The 24,242-nt window shown below is 48.1% G+C and overlaps 1 protein-coding gene across 1 annotated transcript in view; it reads right to left on the bottom strand.

Annotated features, from left to right (window-relative positions):
- SH3BP1 (SH3 domain binding protein 1) overlaps positions 1-20,888 on the bottom strand; it is a 76,560-nt gene extending 55,672 nt beyond the window's left edge. The window contains exons 1-4 of the mRNA XM_077451571.1: positions 20,746-20,888; positions 12,442-12,484; positions 8,630-8,734; positions 8,472-8,548 (exon numbers count right to left, since the gene is read on the bottom strand). Coding sequence (XP_077307697.1) covers positions 8,472-8,548; positions 8,630-8,734; positions 12,442-12,484; positions 20,746-20,801 — 281 coding nt within the window. The 5' untranslated portion in view covers positions 20,802-20,888. The remainder of the gene's footprint in view (positions 1-8,471; positions 8,549-8,629; positions 8,735-12,441; positions 12,485-20,745) is intronic.
- Between the last annotated feature and the right edge of the window lie 3,354 nt (positions 20,889-24,242).

Raw genomic sequence — 24,242 nt, 5'->3', positions numbered from 1 at the left:
CACTGATGGGCACTAATGAGGCTGTGCTGATGGCACTAACGAGGCTGCACTGATGTCACTGATGAGGCTGAGCTAATGGCAATGATGGGCACGAATGAGACTGCGCTGATGTCACTGATGAGGCTGCACTAATGGCACCGATGGGCACTAATGAGGCTGCGCTGATGTCACTGATGAGGCTGCGCTGATGGGCACTAATGAGGCTGCGCTGATGGGCACTAATGAGGCTGCGCTGATGGGCACTAATGAGGCTGCACTAATAGCACTGATGGGCACTAATGAGGCTGTGCTGATGGCACTAATGAGGCTGCACTGATGGGCACTGATGAGGCTGCGTTAATGGCACTGATGAGGCTGCACTAATGGGCACTGATGAGGCTGCGCTGATGGGCACTAATGAGGCAGCACTGATGGGCACTACAGAGGCTGCACTGATAAGACATCACTGATGGGCACTAATGAGGCTGCACTGATGGGCACTAATGAAGCTGCACTGATAAGACAGCACTGATGGGCACTAATGAGGCTGCACTGATAAGACATCACTGATGGGCACTAATGAGACTACACTGATGGGCACTAATGACGATGCACTGATAAGACAGCACTGATGGGCACTAATGAGGCTGCATTGATGGGCACTAATGACGCTGCACTGATATGACATCACTGATGGACACTAATGAGGCTGCACTGATAAGACAGTACTGATGGGCACTAATGAGGCTGCACTGATAAGACATCACTGATGGGCACTAATGAGGCTGCACTTATAAGACATCACTGATGGGCACTAATGAGGCTGCACTGATAAGACAGTACTGATGGGCACTAATGAGGCTGCACTGATAAGACATCACTGATGGGCACTAATGAGGCTGCACTGCTGGGCACTAATGAGGCTGCACTGATAAGACATCACTGCTGGGCACTAATGAGGCTGCACTGATAAGACAGCACTGATGGGCACTAATGAGGCTGCATTGATGGGCACTGATATGCTGCACTGATGATCACTTATAGGGGGCCACACCAGCTCCAGGCTGTTCAAGGGGTAGCAGGCTCCTGATCTACCCAGACCTGACTTGGAGCCACAGTTGAAGCCTGTCCGGGAGGGAAAAGGCCCCTGGGGGCTCCCCTGTGAGGGGGTGTCCGGCTCAGGGCCATTGCTGAGCTCTTTCAGCTCCACCGGTTCCTGCCCCGAGGTGGGGCTGAGAGTCTTCCCGGACAGCTCTGCCTGGACCTGCGCCCAATGATTCTGTAGGAGGAGCTCCGCCTCGAGTCCACACCGCCATGGTGTCACTGAAAGCCCCACAGGGGACACTTCCTCCCAGCAGCTCAACTCCTCCCCTTTCAGCTCTGCTCCTCACCTGCCCCTCCTACTTCCCTACAGCCCCGCATCCCCCCCCCCTAACCTGCCCCATTCCTCCTTTAACCTGCCCTCACAGCGCCGCCCCTGCCCATCCCCACCCTCATATACACACACGTGGGCACAGTGACACCCGCCGGCCACCCGCCACTCGCAGGACTGGCGTCTGTTCCGTGACATTATTTCATTCCAGTCCTTACTTGCAGATACACGTGGCTCCGGTCACTATCGTCCAATCAGCTTATTCCATTCCTCTTTGTGGGTTGGACTAGCAGGGATGACTCCAAGCGCATAGGTAATCTCCCAAAATGACGAATTAACGCGTTAAAATTCATGTAGCCGATCTTCCCGAAAAAAAAAAAAAAAAAAGGTCCGAAAATACAAACTGATTTAGGACAACGAATCGCGAATTTCGAAAATAAATCACTCGAACGTAAGAAATAATGAATGAAACCAAAACGAAAGAACATTTTCCGTCTGGCACATCTCTACAATTCGCAATGTTTTACTATTCACTGCATTGTTCTATGTACATTGAAGCACAGCCCGGAGCTGCACCGCAGTCATCCGCCATAGAAATGCAGACAGACCGCATTTTATTGCAAGGCACTAGAGAGGATGACCTGTGTCACTGTACACCCAGGTCCACCCAGGTCCACATCTGTTCCAAGTCAGGAGCATGTGAATAATCATGTGTGTTCCCGACCCACCGGCAAAACATACTGCTCTTTAGCAGACGCGCATGCAGGGGTGCCATTAATCTTTAGTGGTGCCCCCATGCATGTTTTTGGCTTGCACGAAACTGCATGGTGCTGCAGTACTACTGCGTAAATTTCCATGAAGCGTATTTTAAAAAAAGGGTCAGATACTTCTTTCCTCACATTCCTTGCAGCCCATTCAAATAGGGTGCTGTACCTGCAAAGTGCACGCAACACCCCGCACAGATGTGAAGCTACTCTTATGTTGCTTTATGTTACATAGTTAGTAAGGTTGAATAAAGACACCAGTCCATCCAGTTCAACCTGAGCGTCTACAATTGTCCCTATCCCTGTACATTGCACACTCACATCCCTACCCTCAAGGAGCCCACAATCCAAGGTCCCCATTCATATACTAGGGCCAATTTGGGACAGAAGCCAATTAAAGCGGAGGTCCACCCTAAAGTGGACCTTCCGCTCATTGGAACCCTCCCCCCCCTCCGGCGCCACAATTGGCACCTTTCAGGGGGGAAGGAGGTGCAGGTACCTGTACAGTACAGGTATCTGCACCCACTTCCGGCGTAGATTCTGCAGAAGCTACGCCCCTTTCCGCAGAATCTACGCCCCTTTCCGAAAGTCCCCCGCTGCCTGCTGGGAAACACACGGATCCCAGAGACAGCGGGGACCATCCTTATTGCGCAGCGCGACTCGCGCATGCGCAGTAGGGAACCGGGAGATGAAGCCGAAAGGCTCCACTTCCTGATTCCCATACCCAAGATGGCGGCGGCAGCACCCGAGAGACGATCGAGAGATCGGCTTCAGGTGCCGACATCGCGGGCGCGCTGGGCGGGTAAGTGTCACTATTTTAAAAGTCAGCAGCTGCAGTATTTGTAGCTGCTGGCTTTTAAAAAAAAAAAAAAAAAAACGGCGGACTCCCGCTTTAACCTACCTGCATGTCTTTGGAGTGTGGGAGGAAACCGGAGTACCCGGAGGAAACCCACGCAGGCGCAGGGAGAGCATGCAAACTCCAGGCAGGTAGTGTCGTGATTGGGATTCGAGCCAGCGACCCTTTTTACTGCAAGGTGAGAGCGCTACCCACTACACCACTGTGCTGCCCTAATGTATGTTTTAAAAGCTTCATCAAGGGTGGTGAGGGGTGCCATGCCTTGGGCTGCAGTCTTGCTGGTTTATATTAAAAATTTAAATAAAATTGATGGAAGAAACCTCTTTCCCATGGGAAGTGCACAAAGCAAGGTCCATAAAGACATGGATGAGGTGGAGGAACATGACTGGCCTGCACAGAATCCTGACCTCAACCTGATAGAACACCTTTTGGGGATGAATTATGCCACGTACACACGGCCGGACTTTTTCGACAGCAAAGGTCAGACGGAACGAATCCGGCGGACAATTCGATCGCGTGTGAGGGCTTCATTGGACCTTTGCTGTTAAAAAAATAAAATAAAAAATCAGACAGACTTTAGATTTAGAACATGTTTCAAATTTTCCAGACTGACTCGAGTCCGGTCGAAAAATCCATTCGTCTGTATGCTGGTCCGACGGACAAACAAAGACGCAAAGGGCAGCTATTGTCTACTGGCTATGAACTTCCTTATTCTAGTCCGGTCGTACGTCATCACGTTCGATTCAGTCGGACTTTGGTGTGATTGTGTGGAGGCAAGTCCGTTTTGTCAGAACTCCGTCAAAAAGTCCTCCGGAAGTTCAGTCCGTCGAAAGTCCGGTCGTGTGTACGCGGCATTAGAGCGAAGACTGAGAGCCAGGCCTTCCCGTCCAACATCAGTGCCTGACCTCACAAATGCGCTTCTGGAAGAATGGTGAAACATTCCTATAGACACCCTCCTAAACCTTGTGGACGGCCTTCCCAGAAAATTTGAAGCTGTTATAGCTGCAAAGGGCGGAGCCAACTCAATATTGAACCCTACGGACTAAGACTGGGATGCCATTAACCACTTGCTTACTGGGCACTTAAACCCCCCTCCTGCCCAGACCAATTTTCAGCTTTCAGCGCTGATGCACTTTGAATGACAATTGCGCGGTCATACAACACTGTACCCAAATGACATTTTTATCATTTTTTTCCCACAAATAGAGCTTTCTTTTGGTGGTATTTAATTACAGCTGGGATTTTTATTTTTTGCAAAATAATTTTTTTTTTTCTTAGTTTGTTATACAATTGCAAACAGGTCATTTTTCTCCTTCATTGAAATGCGCTGATGAGGCGGCACTGGTGGGCACTGATAGGCTGCCCTGGTGGGCACTGATAAGCACAGTTAAGGCGGCACTAATAGGCACAGATAAGGTGGCACCGATAGGCACAGATAAGGCAGTACTGATGGGCAAAGATAAGGCGACACTGATGGGCAAAGATGGGCACGGATGGGTGGCACTAAGGGGCACTGATAGGTACCACTGATAGATGGGACTGATGGGCACTGAGAGGTGGCACTGATAGGTGGCTCTGATAGGTGGCACTGCTGGGCACTGATGGGCGGCACTGATGGGCACTGGTAGATGACACTGATGGGCACGGATATGTGGCACTGGGGTGCAGCACTGTTGTTGAGGCAGATTTTGGGCACTGATAGGTGGCACTGTGGGCACTGATGGGTGGCACTGTTGGGGGGCACTTTCTTATTAGTTAGGTGGCACTGGCAGGGGGCAGGTGGGCACTGATAAGCTGGCCGTGATCGGGACTGATGTCCCGATCACGGCCGCCGGTGATCGGCTTTTTTTTTCTCCTCGCGCTGTGAACGCGAGGAGGAAAAATAGCCGATTACCGGCTCTGTTTTGTCACATGATCAGCTGTCATTGGCTGACAGCTGATCATGTGGCAAGGGGTCATAGACTCGCTGATCAAAGAGCGCGCCGCGGGCGCGCCACTCAGGGGGCGTGCAGGCCGCTCATGCACGGGACGACGTCAATAGCCGCTGTAGCCGTCATTCAGCTATAGCGTGGATCTCTAGTGTTAAAGTTCATGTGCGTTTAAAGGTAGGCGTTCTAATACTTTTCATATTATAGTGTATAAAAAAGAGGTAGAGAAGAAGAGTGAGAAAAGAAATTGAATGTAGAGGGAAAGAAGAAGGAGAGAGAGAGAGAAAAAAAAAAAGTGGAGAAAGTTGACCCGACGGGAGGGGAAGGGACCTGCCGCACCCATCTGCCTGTGGTACTCATGTCAAAGAGGGCTTTACCTCTTTGACATGAGTAGACAAACTTGTTCCACAAAGTCCATGTTTTAGAGTATGCTTCTTTTCTATGTTGTGCAGAAAGCACCAGATCTTCCCTCTGATTTAGCTCTTCAACCTTATTGAAGCCCAATGGACGGCGGCTGAGAGTTTTTTTCCCAAGTAAGAGGAATGCATGATTTTGTAGCGTTCAGGAGATGGTGTAATATACATTTTTTGTGTGTTTTGACTGGTATAGTGGAAAAACAAGGACAGGGCTGGACTGGGACAAAAATTTGGCCCTGGACTTCATCCAGACCGGCCCACTTTAATTCTGAGTGTACTCATCAGCAGTCCTCATTACCAGCAGCCCCCTTACATCAGTGTCCCCATCACCAGCAGTCTCCTTACATCAGAGTGTCCCGATCACCAGCAGCCCCCTTACATCAGAGTGTCCCCACCACCAGCAGTCCCCTTACATCAGAGTGTCCCCATCACCAACAGCCCCCTTACATCAGAGTGTCCCCACCACCAGCAGTCCCCTTACATCAGAGTGTCCCCATCACCAGCAGTCCCCTTACATCAGAGTGTCCCCATCACTAGCAGCCCCCTTACATCAGAGTGTACCCATCACCAGCAGTCCCCTTACATCAGAGTGTCCCCATCACCAGCAGCCCCCTTACATCAGTGTCCCCACCACCAGCAGTCCCCTTACATCAGAGTGTCCCCATCACCAGCAGTCCCCTTACATCAGAGTGTCCCCATCACTAGCAGCCCCCTTACATCAGAGTGTACCCATCACCAGCAGTCCCCTTACATCAGAGTGTCCCCATCACCAGCAGTCCCCTTACATCAGAGTGTCCCCATCACCAGCAGTCCCCTTACATCAGAGTGTCCCCATCACCAGCAGTCTCCTTACATCAGAGTGTCCCGATCACCAGCAGCCCCTTTACATCAGAGTGTCCCCACCACCAGCAGTCCCTTTACATCAGAGTGTCCCCATCACCAACAGCCCCTTTACATCAGAGTGTCCCCATCACCAGCAGCCCCCTTACATCAGAGTGTCCCCACCACCAGCAGTCCCCTTACATCAGAGTGTCCCCATCACCAGCAGTCCCCTTACATCAGAGTGTCCCCATCACCAGCAGTCCCCTTACATCAGAGTGTCCCCATCACCAGCAGCCCCCTTACATCAGAGTGTCCTCCCTCTCTTCCCCCTCCCACGTGTACTCACAGTTCTCAAGGCAGCATCTCGTTCCTCTCTCCAGTCATGTGAAAAGCGACAAGTGATAAGGGGAGAGAGGAAGGAAAGAAGGTCTGTCGGCTGTCTAGCTCCCCCTGCAGGCTGGGGGGAGCAGAAAGCCTAATCCTCTCTCCAGCAAGTGATGACAGCTGCTCCTCCTGACAGGAGTGAAATCTCGATCACTCACTGTCAGAGAGGAGCCGCTTCAGGACTACAGCTGACCAGCCCACTGAGCCATCGGCCCACCGGGAAACTCCCGGTAGTCCCAATGGCCAGTACATGCCTGACGAAGGAGAAAAAAATGCGGGATAATCCAGTATAATGTAGTCGGTAAATTTCAGGGAAATCCTCCAGACCTATTTCCAATAATGACTAAGCTTGAGGCAGGACCAATAGTATGTGTAGCAGCGTCCTCTGCTCCTCCTGGCACTTCTAGCAGCAATCCGTAACATTTAGGAAATACTTATGAAGGAGAGAAGAGTATGGATACTGTCCGACGGACGTATCCACTGTTGTATGTTACCTATTTTAAAATTCAATAAAAAGATTAAAAAAAAAGAAAGAAAATGAAGGAGAGAAGAGGTTTGATACCACCAAGACAAAATTCTGAATTGACTGTAGTTCCCTGGACTCTCGTACAGATCGAGGACTTCAAAGCAAACCCAGTGATGTTACTCAGTTGGGTCCACTGTAAATGTCTTCTCCAAGTCTAGTTTCCATTTTTTGAAGAAGGGCAATTGATAGTTGCCGGTGGGTGTTGCCAACGGGGAGTACATTGTCAAGAGTGCATGAGGTAACACTCCTGGATCAGTGCAATATGTCTCGAACACATTCAGCGGCGAAAGTCATGTAAAGGTGGGAGGGAGCCCAAAAAATGATGTAACTGCGAGGCCCTCCAACCAAAAGTCCAAATAGAAAGGGCCTTCAGAGTTCATCAGGTCCTGCAGAGTAGGCCCGGAACCCATCGGCAGAAAATAAGAGACCTGATAACGTCCAGAGATGATTAGAGTATAAAAACGCCCTATCCTAAAGACCTGGGGAAAAACCTGGGTTGCCCAAAATGGATAAAAGTGGAGAAGCAGTGAGAGATAACGTGCTTGTTTTTGACGAAGAGCGAGGCCCTCCAAAAGTCCAAATGGAAAAGGCCTTCAGAGTTTGCCAGATCCTGCAGAGTAGGCCAGGAGCCCGCCGCCAGAAAATAAGAGGCCTGATAACGTCCAGAGATGATTAGAGTGCGAAACGCCGCCATTCCGAAGACCTGGGGAAAAACCTGGGTTGCCCAAAATGAGTGAAAGCGAAGAGGCAGCGGGAGATAATGGGGTTGTCACTGATGCCGCGTACACACGACCGGACTTTTCGACATCAAAGGTCCGACGGAACGATTCCGGCGGACCATTCGATCGTGTGTGGGCTCCATCGGACTTTTGATTTGCAAAAATCCGTCAGACTTTAGAAATGAAACATGTTCCTACTGAGAAATCCGCTCGTGTGTATGTTAGTCCCACGGACAAAAACCGACGCGAGGGCAGCCATTGGCTACTGGCTATGAACTTCCTTATTCTAGTCCGGTCGTATGTCATCACGTTCGAATCCGTCGGACTTTGGTGTGATTGTGTGTGGCCAAGTCCGTTCATTCGGAAAGTCCGTCAGAACTCCGTCAGAACTCCGCCGAAAGTCCGTCGGACCTAGTCCCTCGAAAAGTCCGGTCGCGTGTACGCGGCATTAGAGTGAGGTGCATTAAAGGGTGCGCTTTGAGAGAAGGGGGGCAAGTCGCCATAACACCACGGCACTCTGCGTAGCGGTACAAAGCTTTGGCCCTGTTTTCGTTGGGGCGAAAGCCTTAATGTCTGCATGACGGCACCAATCGATGAGTCTACCCATCACTTTAAAGAACCCTTTGGCATATAAATAATCCATAAATCAAACCTTTACAATCAGAAAACTGCAGTTAATAATCGCACAACCCTGACCCAACTCACCGGAGACTGGACTCGCTCTCCATATCCTTCAAACAATCTGCCATGGCCATAGAGAGTGACATCAAGGCAAGCTTCCTCTGTAAAGATAAATCACCATCATCATCCTTGTGTTCCCTTCATCTTGTTCTACAAAGAATGACGTTGCCACCAAAACTCACCAGTCTCTTCTCCATGTCGGAGCTGAGTGGACCCTGCATACAGCTCGCCAGTCTCTTCCCTACAAGATGAGCCGCTCTCTTCACCACCTCCACCTGCTGGTCTGCCTGAGAGGAAGAAGAGAAATACAAGTATCAACTCCACCCGGGACTGGCATTCAGGCCAGCACATCCCACTACTGCCATGCTCAACTAGCTGTACTGACACAGAACAATGGGGGACCAAAGGAACATAGCCAGTCTTGCAGTGCTTGGGGCTCTATTTGCATGGAGTTTGTCCGAATTGTGTTAGTTTGGACTTCCATTCATAACTCATAACTTACCTGGACTGCCATCTAACCACAACCGCCTATTGAGTATGTGACTTGTACAATATTCTCTGTACAACACTGCGGTATATGTCAGATCTATAGAAATGTATAATAATAATAATAATAGTGTGTGGTTGTGAGGGGACATTAGAGTGTAAGCTCCTCTGGTACACAGACCGATATGACTGATAAGGGTCCTCTGTACAGCACTGTGGTATATGTCAGAGCTATATAAATGTATAATAATAATAGTGTGTGACTGTAGGAAACAGAGTGTAAGCTCCTCTGGTACAGAGACTGATGTGATTGGCTCAGTGTTCTCTGTACAGCACTGCAGAATATGTCAGAGCTATATAAATGTATTATAAATAATAATAATAATAGTGTGTGGCTGTGGGGAGACATTAGAGTGTAAGCTCCTCTGGTACACAGACTGATGTGACTGGCTCAGTGTTCTCTGTACAGCACCACGGTATATGTCAGAGCTATATAAATGTATTATAATAAAAATAGTGTGTGACTGCAGGAAACAGAGTGTAAGCTTCTCTGGTGCAGAGACTGATGGGACTGGCTGGATAAAACATTTTTTTTATTTAAATCTGATTTTTAAATCTGTTTTTATCAAATTTATTTTAATAAAATGCTTCTGGAGTAAAAATCTATCTAAAGATATAGTTTTCTATTGAAGACACATGAATAATTTAGTTTATTCAGCATGAAATGGAGCTTAGTTATGTAGCATGAGGCTGTATGTTCTGCATTATTTACATTTTTGGTAAACTCATTCAACGAATCCAAAGCTCTGCAAGCTGAGATAACATGCACTGCATTGATGCACTCACATCATTTCACAGTAACCATGAGATAAAACAAAGTTCAGGAATATTCCTTTATCCCATTGTTTTGCAAATCTATGTACACTACAAACTGTATGATTAAATCAGTTCTGATATCGCTGTTTTACTAACCTGACAGCTTTATTATTCTAAATAGGAAACCTTCATTTTGTTTGTAAATATTAAAGATTATAACTACCAGCAAGAATGAGTTCTTACATTTAAAGAGCGCCTGTCATTTCAGATCCATTATGGCAGCGCCTGTTAGCGGGCATCCAATCACCTGCTGCCGCCACGTCCCTCACCTTGTTGTGTTACTGCCGCATCACCAGCCATCCCATTAAAGTGAATGAGACTGTCGCTGAGTCAACACCGGGTCAGAGGAGGAGTCAACAGCAGGGCAGAGGAGGAGCCATCAGCGGGCAGAGGAGGAGCCAACAGCGGGGCAGAGGAGGAGCCAACAGCGGGGCAGAGGAGGAGCCAACAGCGGGGCAGTTGAAAAAAAAAAAAAAAACCAAGCCTTTTTACTAGTGATTCAAATCAAATCCACCCTGCTGTTCACTGTACAGCATTGCGGTATATGTCAGAGCTATATAAATGTATAATAATAATAATAATGTGTAAATGTGTGGGGGGGGGGGGGGCATTAGAGTGTAAGCCCCTTTGGTGCAGAAACTGGTGTGTCTGGCTCAGTGTTCTCTGTACAGCACTGCAGAATATGTCTGAGCTATATAAAATGTACTCAGCATATATCTCCTGAGCACAGCACCAGAGTGTTGCCTATACTGAGCATGCCACCCCCCTAGCACAGCATGAAATGCTGCCTATAGTGAGCATGCATCTTCCAAGGGTGTTGCCTGTACTGCGCATGCATCTCCTGAGCACCGCACCAGCACGCTGCCTGTACTGAGCACGTATTCCCCTGGCACAGCACCAGCTCACCACCCATACTGAGCATGGATCTCTTTAACACAGCACCAGCTTGCTGCCCATACTGAGCATGGATCTCTTGAGCACAGCACCAACTTGCCGCCCATACTGAGCATGGATCTCTTGAGCACAGCACCAGCTTGCTGCCCATACTGAGCATGGATCTCTTGAGCACAGCACCAACTTGCCGCCCATACTGAGCATGGATCTCTTGAGCACAGCACCAACTTGCCGCCCATACTGAGCATGGATCTCTTGAGCACAGCACCAGCTTGCTGCCCATACTGAGCATGGATCTCTTGAGCACAGCACCAACTTGCCGCCCATACTGAGCATGGATCTCTTGAGCACAGCACCAACTTGCCGCCCATACTGAGCATGGATCTCTTGAGCACAGCACCAACTTGCCGCCCATACTGAGCATGGATCTCTTTAGCACAGCACCAACTTGCCGCCCATACTGAGCATGGATCTCTTGAGCACAGCACCAACTTGCCGCCCATACTGAGCATGGATCTCTTGAGCACAGCACCAACTTGCCGCCCATACTGAGCATGGATCTCTTTAGCACAGCACCAACTTTCCACCCATACTGATCATGGATCTCTTGAGCACAGCACCAGCTATCTGTCCGTACTGAGCATGGATCTCTTGAGCACAGCACCAGCTTTCCACCCATACTGAGCATGGATCTCTTGAGCATAGCACCAACTTGCCGCCCATACTGAGCATGGATCTCTTGAGCACAGCACCAACTTGCCGCCCATACTGAGCATGGATCTCTTGAGCACAGCACCAACTTGCCGCCCATACTGAGCATGGATCTCTTGAGCACAGCACCAACTTGCCACCCATACTGAGCATGGATCTCTTGAGCACAGCACCAACTTGCCGCCCATACTGAGCATGGATCTCTTTAGCACAGCACCAACTTGCCGCCCATACTGAGCATGGATCTCTTGAGCACAGCACCAGCTCACCACCCATACTGAGGATGGATCTCTTGAGCACAGCACCAGCTGGCCACCCATACTGAGCATGGATCTCTTGAGCACAGCACCAGCTCGCCACCCATACTGAGCATGGATCTCTTGAGCACAGCACCAGCTGGCCACCCATACTGAGCATGGATCTCTTGAGCACAGCACCAGCATGCACCTTATACTTGAGCATGCATTTCCTGAGCACAGAACAAGCATGCGGTCCGTACTAAACATGCATACACTGAGCACAGCACCAACTGAGTATGCATGGGTAGTGCTGCCCACAGAACCAGCACGCTTCCCCTACGTCCTTCAAGCAATGCAGCATGAGAAGATTCAATGCCAGCCGGGATTGTGCACGTCAAGGTGGCTCCAAGGAGACCATCCAAGGTACACTATAGGTGGAAACGCCACAAACAATACTTTAAAGGCTCATGATGATGGAAAGCTTGCAGGAAAAAGGTCCAGGAACCAATGATGATGTAAGGTGTGCTTCTACATTGAGTTGTTATATCTTTCCATGGAGGGTTCAAAAACACTTTATATTCAGCGGAATAGTGTCTATATGTGAAAGATGATCCTGACTTCTATGTCCTATAAAAAAGAAATCTGCATTGTACCCCTTCCCTTTACTGGAAAAAAGCCTTTCAGCCATTAGCCCCCCCCCCCCCCCCTCAGCTCCAGGTTAGTGAAAACATGAACACCGTTATAAGATAATAATATCATCATTTACAACATCTCAAATTATTACTTACCAGAAGTAACTCTTCAGGCAATAGGTCTGTGACGTCATTAGATCTGGAAGGAGAATGACATTTAATCAGGGCGCGGTACTGGCCATGCAGATCTTTATCTATTATAAACCGATGAGCTGACACAACTTTTCTTAAGGTACCCTGCTATGAGTGGAGACAATCTACAGACAGGGCTGGTGCTACCACTAGGCAAACTAGGCAGCCGCCTAGGGCGCACTGCTGCCTAGGGGCGCCCGACCACTGGTTTCCCTCCATGTCTGCAGGCTGCAGCTTGTAACTAACTCAGTCTGAAGCCATATCTGAACAGGATCCAGGAACGCCGCCATCTTCTTTAGGCCAAAGCTCATATAAAATGGTCTGTTGCAAAGTGGAAAACTCTTCTGTGGTCAGACGCAGGGCCGTTTTTTAAGGCAGGGCAAAAGGGGCAGCTGCCCTGGGCCCTGTCATTTTTGTGGGGCCCGAAGCAGCTGCCTCATGCTTGCCAACTATCCTGGTTTAAATTCCCTTGTTCCTTGAGGTTTTAGTCCTGTGCTGTGTCCCGATATCTCAGTGTGAAGTGCTTCTACTAATGCTGCCCAGCTCTGCCCTATTGTTGTGTAAAGATGACTCAACTGCAGACCCTGTGTTTACATGTACATTACCAGCACTCATATGTAAATAGTGGCGGCCAGCAGCATTGATATGTATATCATGCCCCCCCCCCCCCCCCCCCCCGAGGTCATATCCACAGTAGTCTCTAGCAACCAATCAACAAGCAGAAATCATGTGCTGTAACCTCTAGCAACTAATCAGTGAGCCGTAATGTGTGCTGTAACCTCTGGCAACCAGTCAGTGAGCGGTAATGATACACTGTAACCTCTGGCAACCAGTCAGTGAGCGGTAATGATACACTGTAACCTCTGGCAACCAGTCAGTGAGCGGTAATGATACACTGTAACCTCTGGCAACCAGTCAGTGAGCGGTAATGATACACTGTAACCTCTGGCAACCAGTCAGTGAGCGGTAATGATACACTGTAACCTCTGGTAACCAATTGCAATAGCTGCCTGATCTGATTCAGTACACTGATTTTGAGTCTAGCTGCTATTTATTGTATGTCTCAGAGCAGATGGAGAGCAAAACTGCATGGGAGGGGGGGGCCCAAGAAAAGTTTTTCCCAGGGTCCGATCAATATTAAAGACGGCCCTGGTCAGACGAACTGAAATTTGACATTCTTTTTGGCAACCATGTGTGCCGCGTCCTCCGGACTAAAGAGAAGAGGGACCCTCCGGCTTGTTATTAGCGCTCAGTTCCAAAGCCTCCGTCTCCGATGGTAAGTGTGTGCGGGGGGGGGGGGGGGGGGGGAGTTAGCATTAGTGTGTATGGAATGGGCATCTTGCTCATCTGGAGAAGCGCCATCAATCCTGAAAGATATATCCAAGTTTTGCTGAACATGGCCCCCAACTTTTTTGAGACGTGTTGCTGTCATCAATTTTACAATCACCTTTTATTTTTTTACCTTAAAGCGGAGGTCTGGCCATTTTTTTTATCTTCAAACACTGTAGCTGCTGACTTTTAATAAGGGCACTTACCTTGTCCAGCCCCCCCGAGGCCGATCCGTCTATCGGATCGGGTGCCGGCGCCGCCATCCTAACTAAAGGGAACAAGCAATGGAGCCTTGCGGCTTCACTGCCCGATTCCTACTGCGCACACGTGGCTCAGAAGACAATGGGGCCGCTCGTCGAAGAGGAGGAAGTGAAGGAGCAGCGCCGCTGAATAGGAAGAGGCAGATTAGGAAGACTGCCTAGCAACAGGGGTTTCTGGTAAGTAAAAAAAAAATGTAAAAAAAATTTCACATTTTTTTTATATATTTTTTTTTTTGTAGAATGTCATTTTAACATTTTAGGGTGGACCTCTGCTTGAAAATGGTCCATTTTCTCAGTTTAACCACTTGCCGACTGCACTATAGCCGAATTATGCCTACAGCGTGGTCGTTCAGTTCTGGTAGGGCGTCTGTTGATGTCCTCCCAGAAGCCCGCTCCCCGTGCGACCGCTGCGGCGCACACCCAGCCCCCTCTCTGTGATTGTTGTGTTCTTCGGACACAGCTGATCACAGATCGGGGTAAGGGGCTAATCACAGCGGCCCTTTACCGTGTGATCAGCAGTGTCCAATCACAGCTGTAAACAATTCCTCTGGGTGGGTTGTCGGGCAGAGCCACCTCTGATCCCACAGCAGCTGCAGAGTCGGTCATGGGCTCCTGTGATCCGATTGGCCCGCCTGCCCTGCCAGCCCTATATACCACGTCAAACATGGCTGAACGATATGACCAATAAAGGAGCGCGCATGCTCCGAACGCAAGCACGTCACAGCCTCATCATGCCGCAAACCGGAACTCACCAACGGAAGACTTCCTCCTGCGCCAGGACAGGTGGCAACCCTATGCGGGATGGAGCCCTTCAGGAAAGCGTGGAGGTTATGAACAGGAGGCATAGGAGGAGCAAGAGAGGACAGCAGGAGCTAGAAATGCCCGGCAAGTCTTCAGGAGGGAACTCCCGGTTGCAGCCAGGAGGGCTGGTGAGTGACATGTACAGTTGGGAGGACTGGGGAGGCATGCCTGAGAGGACTGAGAGGAAACAGTCAGAGATGGGTGCAGAGCTGGTAGTGAGGACTACAATGTCATGGGCAGTGAAGTTGGGCAGCTGCAGCCAGGACGGCTGGCAGGGCCTGCAGAGGACCGACTGGGAGCAGTAGTCCATCGGTAGGACAGCTAGCACTAAAGACTTCCTATTTCTGCTACATTACACTATAGGGTCCCTGCCTGCAAACGGCAATTGTTGAGGCCTGACTGAGCCAGTGTCAGACCTAAACTGTGCTAAGCTGGTCCAGTTCTGGTAGGGCGAATGTTGATGTCCTGCCAGAAGCCCGCTCCCCATGCGCCCACTGTGGCACGCACCCAGCCCCCTCTGTGATTGTTGTGTTCTTCGGACACAGCTGATCACAGATCGGGTTAAGGGGCTAATCACAGCGGGCCTTTACCGTGTGATCAGCTGTGTCCAATCACAGCTGATCACATGTAAACAATTCCTCTGGGTGGGTTGTCAGGCAGAGCCACCTCTGATCCCACAGCAGCTGCAGAGTCGGTCATGGGCTCCTGTGATCCGATTGGCCCGCCTGCCCTGCCAGCCCTATATACCACATCCAACACGGCTGAAGGATATTGGCTGAACGATATGCCTGATGAAGGAGCGCGCATGCTCCGAGCGCGTGCACGTCATAGCCTCATCACGCCGCGACCAGGAATTCTCCAACCGACTACTTCCTCCTGCACCAGGACAGGTGGCAACTAGAGGTCGACCGATATATCGGCCGATATTTGCCGTTTTTTAAATAATTGGCATCGGCCGATTTGTGCTGATAAAAAGCCGATTTAGAACTACAGCGGGACTTTGAAATGACTTCTGTATAGAAGTCAGTCTAAGTTGACTGAGTCCTCATAGCAACCCTTTCCTCCTCTCTGGGCAGTCTGCCAAGAAAAGAACAGAAAGATACAATGTTTACACTTCTGAATGAATGAAGTCATCTCAGTGTGTAGAAGTTCTCAGTTTAACCATTTAAAGACTAAATCTTTTCTGACACTTGTTGCTTACAAGTAAAAATCCTGTATTTTCTGCCAGAAAATCACTTAGAATCCCCAAAAATGATATATATTTGTTTAGCAGAGATCCTAGGGAATAAAATAGCGGTTGTTGCAATATTTTATGTCACACGGCATTTGCACAGAGGTCTTTCAAATGCATTTTTTTGGGAAAAAAATACACCATTTAAAAAATAAAAATAAAATAAAAACAGTAAAGTTAGCCCATTTTTTTTTTTTTTTTGTCCAAAAGTTTTGACTACCTGTTTTTATTTAATTATATATATATATATATATATATATATATATATATATATATATATATATATATATATATATATATATATATATATATATATATATATATATATATATTTTTTTTTTTTTTTTTTATCTAAATCATACATACAAGTAAACTGATTGGAGGTTTGTTTTGTTTAATAAATGTTTAAGTGTAAGAAATTTTCTGTATCACTTATGAAGGCCGCTTTCACACTGGAGCGGGCAGGCGTTGATGGTAAAACGCAAGTTTTAGCGGCTCTTTACCATCATTTTAGCGGTGCTATTTGGCTGCTAGTGGGGCACATATAACCCAGCTAGCGGCCAAGGAAGAGGTTAAATGCGCCCATTAAGCCCCGCTGCCAAATCGCATTGCATGCGCTTCGGCAGTGGTGCCCATTCATATCAATGGGCAGGAGTGGTGGAGGAGCGGTATACACCACTCCAAACATGCTGCTTGCAGGACTTTTTTTTTAAAAGATCCTGCCAGCGCATCGCCTCAGTGTGAAAGCACTCTGTCTTTCATGCAGACTGCAGGGGAGCCATTTTACAGGCACTTTACAGGCGCTATTTTTAGCCCAAAAGCGCCTGAAAAACGCCCCAGTGGGAAAGGTGTGTTAGATCAAGGGGGATTAAAAATAAATAAATAAATAAAATAAAATCGGCCTAACATATCGGCCCAAAAAAAATCGGCATCATATATCGGCTATCGGCCGCCATGATTTCTAAATATCGGCATCGGCCAGAGAAAAACCCATATCGGTCGACCTCTAGTGGCAACCCTATGTGGGATGGAGCCCTTCAGGAAAGCATGGAGGTTCTGGACAGGAGGAGCAAGAGAGGACAGCAAGAGCTAGAACTGCCCGGCAAGTCTTCAGGGAGGGAACCCCCGGTTGCAGCCAGGAGGGCTGGTGAGTGACATGTGCATTCGGGAGGACTGGGGGGGGGGGGGACGCCTGAGAGGAAACAGTCAGAGATGGGTGCAGAGCCAGTAGTACAACGTCATGGGCAATGGAGTTGGGCAGCTGCAGCCAGGAGGGCTGGCAGGGCCTGCCGAGGACTGACTGGGAGCAGTAGTCCATGGGTAGGACAGCTAGCACTAAGGACTTCCTATTTCTGCTACACTACACTATAGGGGTCCCTGCCTGCAAACAGCAATTGCTGAGGCCTGGCTGAGCCAGAGTCGGGCCTAACCTTACATGTGCTGAGCTGGTCCTGAGGGTTAAGAGTTGTGCAGGAGGAAGGAAGAGGAATAGTCTGCAAGCAAGGAAAGTGGTAAGTTGTACAGAGAAGTGTATATAGTTGTCCCAATTGATTGATATACAATCCGCCGGACATCCCATAGACAGGAGAGGAGCGAGGGCTTGGTCTGCTGCTCCTCCTCCTCCCACCCCCTACAAATCTCAGTGCCGGAGCCCCACGAACCCGGAAGATCTCAGCAGCCCCCCCCTTCGCCAGTGACCGGGCGAGCTGCAGGAGCTTCGTTCTAAGGTAAGTATTTCTTAATGTGCTAGTTTGCGATGCATACTAGCACATTATGCTATTGTCTTGCAGGTTGTTTTTTTGGCGGGGGGGGGGGGGTTACTACCTCTTCTAAGAGTTCCCTTCACCGGAACTAAGAGGCCAAGTTCAACCCCTGAACCCCCCCCCCCACCCACCCTAATACCCCTATTGCTGATACAATGTATACTGGAAGTGACGAGTTATTGAGAATTTGTATCAGATAACAGAGAGAATCCGGCCGGCCCCGCCCCCTCCTCCCGGCCCCGCCCCCTCCTCTCTCATTCATGGAATGCAGAAGAGCAATAAAAGCTGCTCAGATTGGAGATCTGATTTCTGCTGCCGACATCATAAAGGAATAAAATGATCAAGGTACACGTGTGATAGAATGGGGGAGAGGACATTCCACACCCAGCACAGTGTACAGGGCACATACCACACCCAGCACAGTGTACACGGCACATACCACACCCAGCACAGTGTACAGGGCATACGCCATACCCAGCACAGTGTACACGGCACATACCACACCCAGCACAGTGTACAGGGCATACGCCATACCCAGCACAGTGTACAGGGCACAAACCATACCCAGCACAGTGTACAGGGCACATACCATACCCAGCACAGTGTACAGGGCATATGCCATACCCAGCACAGTGTACAGGGCATATGCCATACCGAGCACAGTGTACAGGGCATATGCCATACCGAGCACAGTGTACAGGGCATACGCCATACCGAGCACAGTGTACAGGGCATACGCCATACCCAGCACAGTGTACAGGGCACACACCATACCCAGCACAGTGTACAGGGCACACACCATACCCAGCACAGTGTACAGGGCACACACCATACCCAGCACAGTGTACAGGGCATACGCCATACCCAGCACAGTGTACAGGGCACACACCATACCCAGCACAGTGTACAGGGCACACACCATACCCAGCACAGTGTACAGGGCATACGCCATACCCAGCACAGTGTACAGGGCACACACCATACCCAGCACAGTGTACAGGGCATATGCCATACGCAGCACAGTGTACAGGGCATACGCCATACCCAGCACAGTGTACAGGGCATACGCCATACCCAGCACAGTGTACAGGGCACACACCATACCCAGCACAGTGTACAGGGCATATGCCATACGCAGCACAGTGTACAGGGCATACGCCATATCCAGCACAGTGTACAGGGCATACGCCATACCCAGCACAGTGTACAGGGCACACACCATACCCAGCACAGTGTACAGGGCATATGCCATACGCAGCACAGTGTACAGGGCATACGCCATACCCAGCACAGTGTACAGGGCATACGCCATACCCAGCACAGTGTACACAGCACACATCATACCCAGCACAGTGTAGACAGCACATATCATACCCAGCACAGTGTACACAGCACACTTCATACCCAGCACAGTGTAGACAGCACATATCATACCCAGCACAGTGTAGACAGCACATATACCCAGCACAGTGTACAGGGCACATACTATACCCAGCACAGTGTACAGGGCACATACCATACCCAGCACAGTGTACAGGGCACACACCATACCCAGCACAGTGTACAGGGCATACGCCATACCCAGCACAGTGTACAGGGCACACACCATACCCAGCACAGTGTACAGGGCATATGCCATACGCAGCACAGTGTACAGGGCATACGCCATACCCAGCACAGTGTACAGGGCATACGCCATACCCAGCACAGTGTACAGGGCACACACCATACCCAGCACAGTGTACAGGGCATATGCCATACGCAGCACAGTGTACAGGGCATACGCCATATCCAGCACAGTGTACAGGGCATACGCCATACCCAGCACAGTGTACAGGGCACACACCATACCCAGCACAGTGTACAGGGCATATGCCATACGCAGCACAGTGTACAGGGCATACGCCATACCCAGCACAGTGTACAGGGCATACGCCATACCCAGCACAGTGTACACAGCACACATCATACCCAGCACAGTGTAGACAGCACATATCATACCCAGCACAGTGTACACAGCACACATCATACCCAGCACAGTGTACACAGCACACTTCATACCCAGCACAGTGTAGACAGCACATATCATACCCAGCACAGTGTAGACAGCACATATACCCAGCACAGTGTACAGGGCACATACTATACCCAGCACAGTGTACAGGGCACATACCATACCCAGCACAGTGTACACAGCACATATCATACCCAGCACGTGTACACAGCACATATCATACCCAGCACAGTGTACAGGGCACATTCCATACCCAACACAGTGTACACAGCACACACCATACCCAGCACAGTGTACACAGCACATATTATATCCAGCACAGTGTACAGGGCACATACCATACCCAGCACAGTGTAGACAGCACATATCATACCCAGCACACACCATACCCAGCACAGTGTACAGGGCACATTCCATACTCAGCACAGTGTACACAGCACATATCATGCCCAGCACAGTATACAGGGCACATACCATACCCAGCATAGTGTACACAGCACATACCGTACAGGGCACACATCATACCCAGCATAGTGTACACATATTACAGACACACATCTCAGGGTTGTAGATCTGTCAGATGTAGACAGGGAAGGAAGTAGACAGGGAAGTTTGTACTTTGCCCCGTGTAGTGCTGATCAGACATGGGGGGGGGGGGGGCTGTTGCCCTGTAATGGGGTCGCTGTATACCTCCGGGGAAGTGACAGTTATTTGGAGGGATTAGATCTACTTCCCTCCCACAGAATATCATATATACAGAGCAGTCACCGGCGTGCCCCGGGGACAGAACCGCCTCTGATAACTGCTGTGTGCCGCAGTTTGGTAAACAGAGAAAGTTCGGTGCGCTGTGCGGGTGTCTCCGGTACCCACCTGCCAGGCCCGTGATTGGCCAGCTGTCTCATTCTGTTGATCTGTCTCTGTAACATGGTGCAGGTGTCTCTGACCTTGCCGTCTGATTTCCTCTGCGCTCTCTGTGCTTCTGGGTGAGGCTGTCCCCTCCTCCTCCTCCTTCTATTATATACAGTATATAAGGCTGCCTCTTCTTCCTCCTCCGACACCACCCGAGCTGCACTCCTATATCTTCCCAGTCCTTATACTGGACCTCAACCAATATATAATGTCCCCGGATTAATAGATTATGTCCTAGTCCTTCAACTATATATACAGTCCCTGAACCAATATATAATGTCCTCGGATTAATAGATTATGTCCTAGTCCTTCAACTATATATACAGTCCCTGAACCAATATATAATGTCCTCGGATTAATAGATTATGTCCTTCAACTATATATATACAGTCCCTGAATCAATATATCATGTCTCTGTGCAATAATATACACTGTCCCTGTAAAAAGTAATGATATAATGAAGCATAAGAAAATGGTTAGCAGGGCAAGAGAGCTAAACATATGGGGGGGGGGATGATAAAAAGTGTCTGCGTCAAATTATTTCTGAGTATGCGTCAAATTGTTTCCAAGTATGCGTCAAATTGTTTCCGAGTATGCGTCGAATTGTTTCCGAGTATGCGTCAAATTGTTTCCGAGTATGCGTCGAATTGTTTCCGAGTATGCGTCAAATTGTTTCCGAGTATGCGTCGAATTGTTTCCCAGCATGCGTCGAATTGTTTCCGAGCATGCATCAAATTGTTTCCGAGCATGCGTCGAATTGTTTCCGAGTATGCGTCAAATTGTTTCTGAGCATGCGTCGAATTGTTTCTGAGCATGCGTCGAATTGTTTCCAAGTATGCGTCGAATTGTTTCCGAGCATGCGTTGAATTGTTTCAAAGCATGCGTCGAATTGTTTCCGAGCATGCGTCGAATTGTTTGAATATGCGTCGAATTGTTTCCGAGTATGCCTCAAATTGTTTCCGAGTATGCGTCAAATTGTTTCTGAGTATGCGTCAAATTGTTTCCGAGTATGCATCGAATTGTTTCTGAGTATGCGTCAAATTGTTTCCGAGTATGCGTCAAATTGTTTCTGAGTATGCATCGAATTGTTTCCAAGTATGCATCGAATTGTTTCCAAGTATGCATCGAATTGTTTCTGAGTATGCGTCGAATTGTTTCCGAGTATGCATCGAATTGTTTCCGAGTATGCATCGAATTGTTTCCAAGTATGCATCGAATTGTTTCCGAGTATGCGTCGAATTGTTTCCAAGTATGCATCGAATTGTTTCCGAGTATGCATCGAATTGTTTCCGAGTATGCATCGAATTGTTTCCAAGTATGCATCGAATTGTTTCCGAGTATGCGTCGAATTGTTTCCAAGTATGCATCGAATTGTTTCCAAGTATGCATCGAATTGTTTCCGAGTATGCATCGAATTGTTTCCGAGTATGCATCGAATTGTTTCCGAGTATGCATCGAATTGTTTCTGAGTATGCATCGAATTGTTTCTGAGTATGCATCGAATTGTTTCCGAGTATGCATCGAATTGTTTCCGAGTATGCATCGAATTGTTTCCAAGTATGCATCGAATTGTTTCTGAGTATGCATCGAATTGTTTCTGAGTATGCATCAAATTGTTTCTGAGTATGCATCAAATTGTTTCTGAGCATGCGTCGAATTGTTTCCGAGTATGCGTCAAATTGTTTCTGAGCATGCGTCGAATTGTTTCTGAGCATGCGTCAAATTGTTTCCAAGTATGCGTCGAATTGTTTCCGAGCATGCGTTGAATTGTTTCAAAGCATGCGTCGAATTGTTTCCGAGCATGCGTCGAATTGTTTGAATATGCGTCGAATTGTTTCCGAGTATGCCTCAAATTGTTTCCGAGTATGCGTCAAATTGTTTCTGAGTATGCGTCAAATTGTTTCCGAGTATGCATCGAATTGTTTCTGAGTATGCGTCAAATTGTTTCCGAGTATGCGTCAAATTGTTTCTGAGTATGCATCGAATTGTTTCCAAGTATGCATCGAATTGTTTCCAAGTATGCATCGAATTGTTTCTGAGTATGCGTCGAATTGTTTCCAAGTATGCATCGAATTGTTTCCGAGTATGCATCGAATTGTTTCCAAGTATGCATCGAATTGTTTCCGAGTATGCGTCAAATTGTTTCCAAGTATGCATCGAATTGTTTCCGAGTATGCATCGAATTGTTTCCGAGTATGCATCGAATTGTTTCCAAGTATGCATCGAATTGTTTTTGAGTATGCATCGAATTGTTTCTGAGTATGCATCGAATTGTTTCCAAGTATGCATCGAATTGTTTCCAAGTATGCATCGAATTGTTTCTGAGTATGCATCGAATTGTTTCTGAGTATGCATCGAATTGTTTCCGAGTATGCATCGAATTGTTTCTGAGTATGCATCGAATTGTTTCCGAGTATGCATCGAATTGTTTCTGAGTATGCATCGAATTGTTTCCGAGTATGCATCGAATTGTTTCTGAGTATGCATCGAATTGTTTCTGAGTATGCATCGAATTGTTTCCAAGTATGCATCGAATTGTTTCCAAGTATGCATCGAATTGTTTCCGAGTATGCATCGAATTGTTTCTGAGTATGCATCGAATTGTTTCTGAGTATGCATCGAATTGTTTCCGAGTATGCATCGAATTGTTTCTGAGTATGCATCGAATTGTTTCTGAGTATGCATCGAATTGTTTCCAAGTATGCATCGAATTGTTTCTGAGTATGCGTCGAATTGTTTCTGAGCATGCATCGAATTGTTTCTGAGTATGCATCGAATTGTTTCTGAGTATGCATTGAATTGTTTCCGAGTATGCATCGAATTGTTTCTGAGTATGCATCGAATTGTTTCTGAGTATGCATCGAATTGTTTCCGAGTATGCATCGAATTGTTTCTGAGTATGCATCGAATTGTTTCTGAGTATGCATCGAATTGTTTCCAAGTATGCATCGAATTGTTTCTGAGTATGCGTCGAATTGTTTCTGAGCATGCATCGAATTGTTTCTGAGTATGCATCGAATTGTTTCTGAGTATGCATTGAATTGTTTCCGAGTATTGTATATATATATATATTAAAAAAATGAACACATTTTATTGAAAGAAATAATCCACATAAAACATTGAACATAAGTGATCAATAACTGATCAATAACTTATGACTGCAACTTCCAGTATCAATCAAACTCCGCTTTCCGACATGTGGGCAGATCAATCGTATGGATTGTAGACTTTAGATTGATTATTCCTATAAGGAGAGATTGATTAGAAGAGAAACTGATCCTTTTACTGACGCTTGTTTGGCCGCCATTAGCAAATCGCACGCTAATGTCAAAGTGAAAAGCGATCGCTGCAAATTGATTTAAACTAATTACAATAAACATACAGAAAATATCTGAGTGTGTCGGTATACTCCCTTATTAATAGGGCACACATCCATCATCACTGACACCCAATACTTT

This window comes from Lithobates pipiens, unplaced genomic scaffold, assembly GCF_037356315.1.
Source record: "Lithobates pipiens isolate NorthernLeopardFrog02 unplaced genomic scaffold, aLitPip1_a1.2 Scaffold_23, whole genome shotgun sequence".
NCBI lineage: Eukaryota > Metazoa > Chordata > Amphibia > Anura > Ranidae > Lithobates > Lithobates pipiens.
The sequence above is the reverse complement of the archived record's forward strand: the minus strand, read 5'-3'. Positions and strand labels throughout refer to the sequence as shown.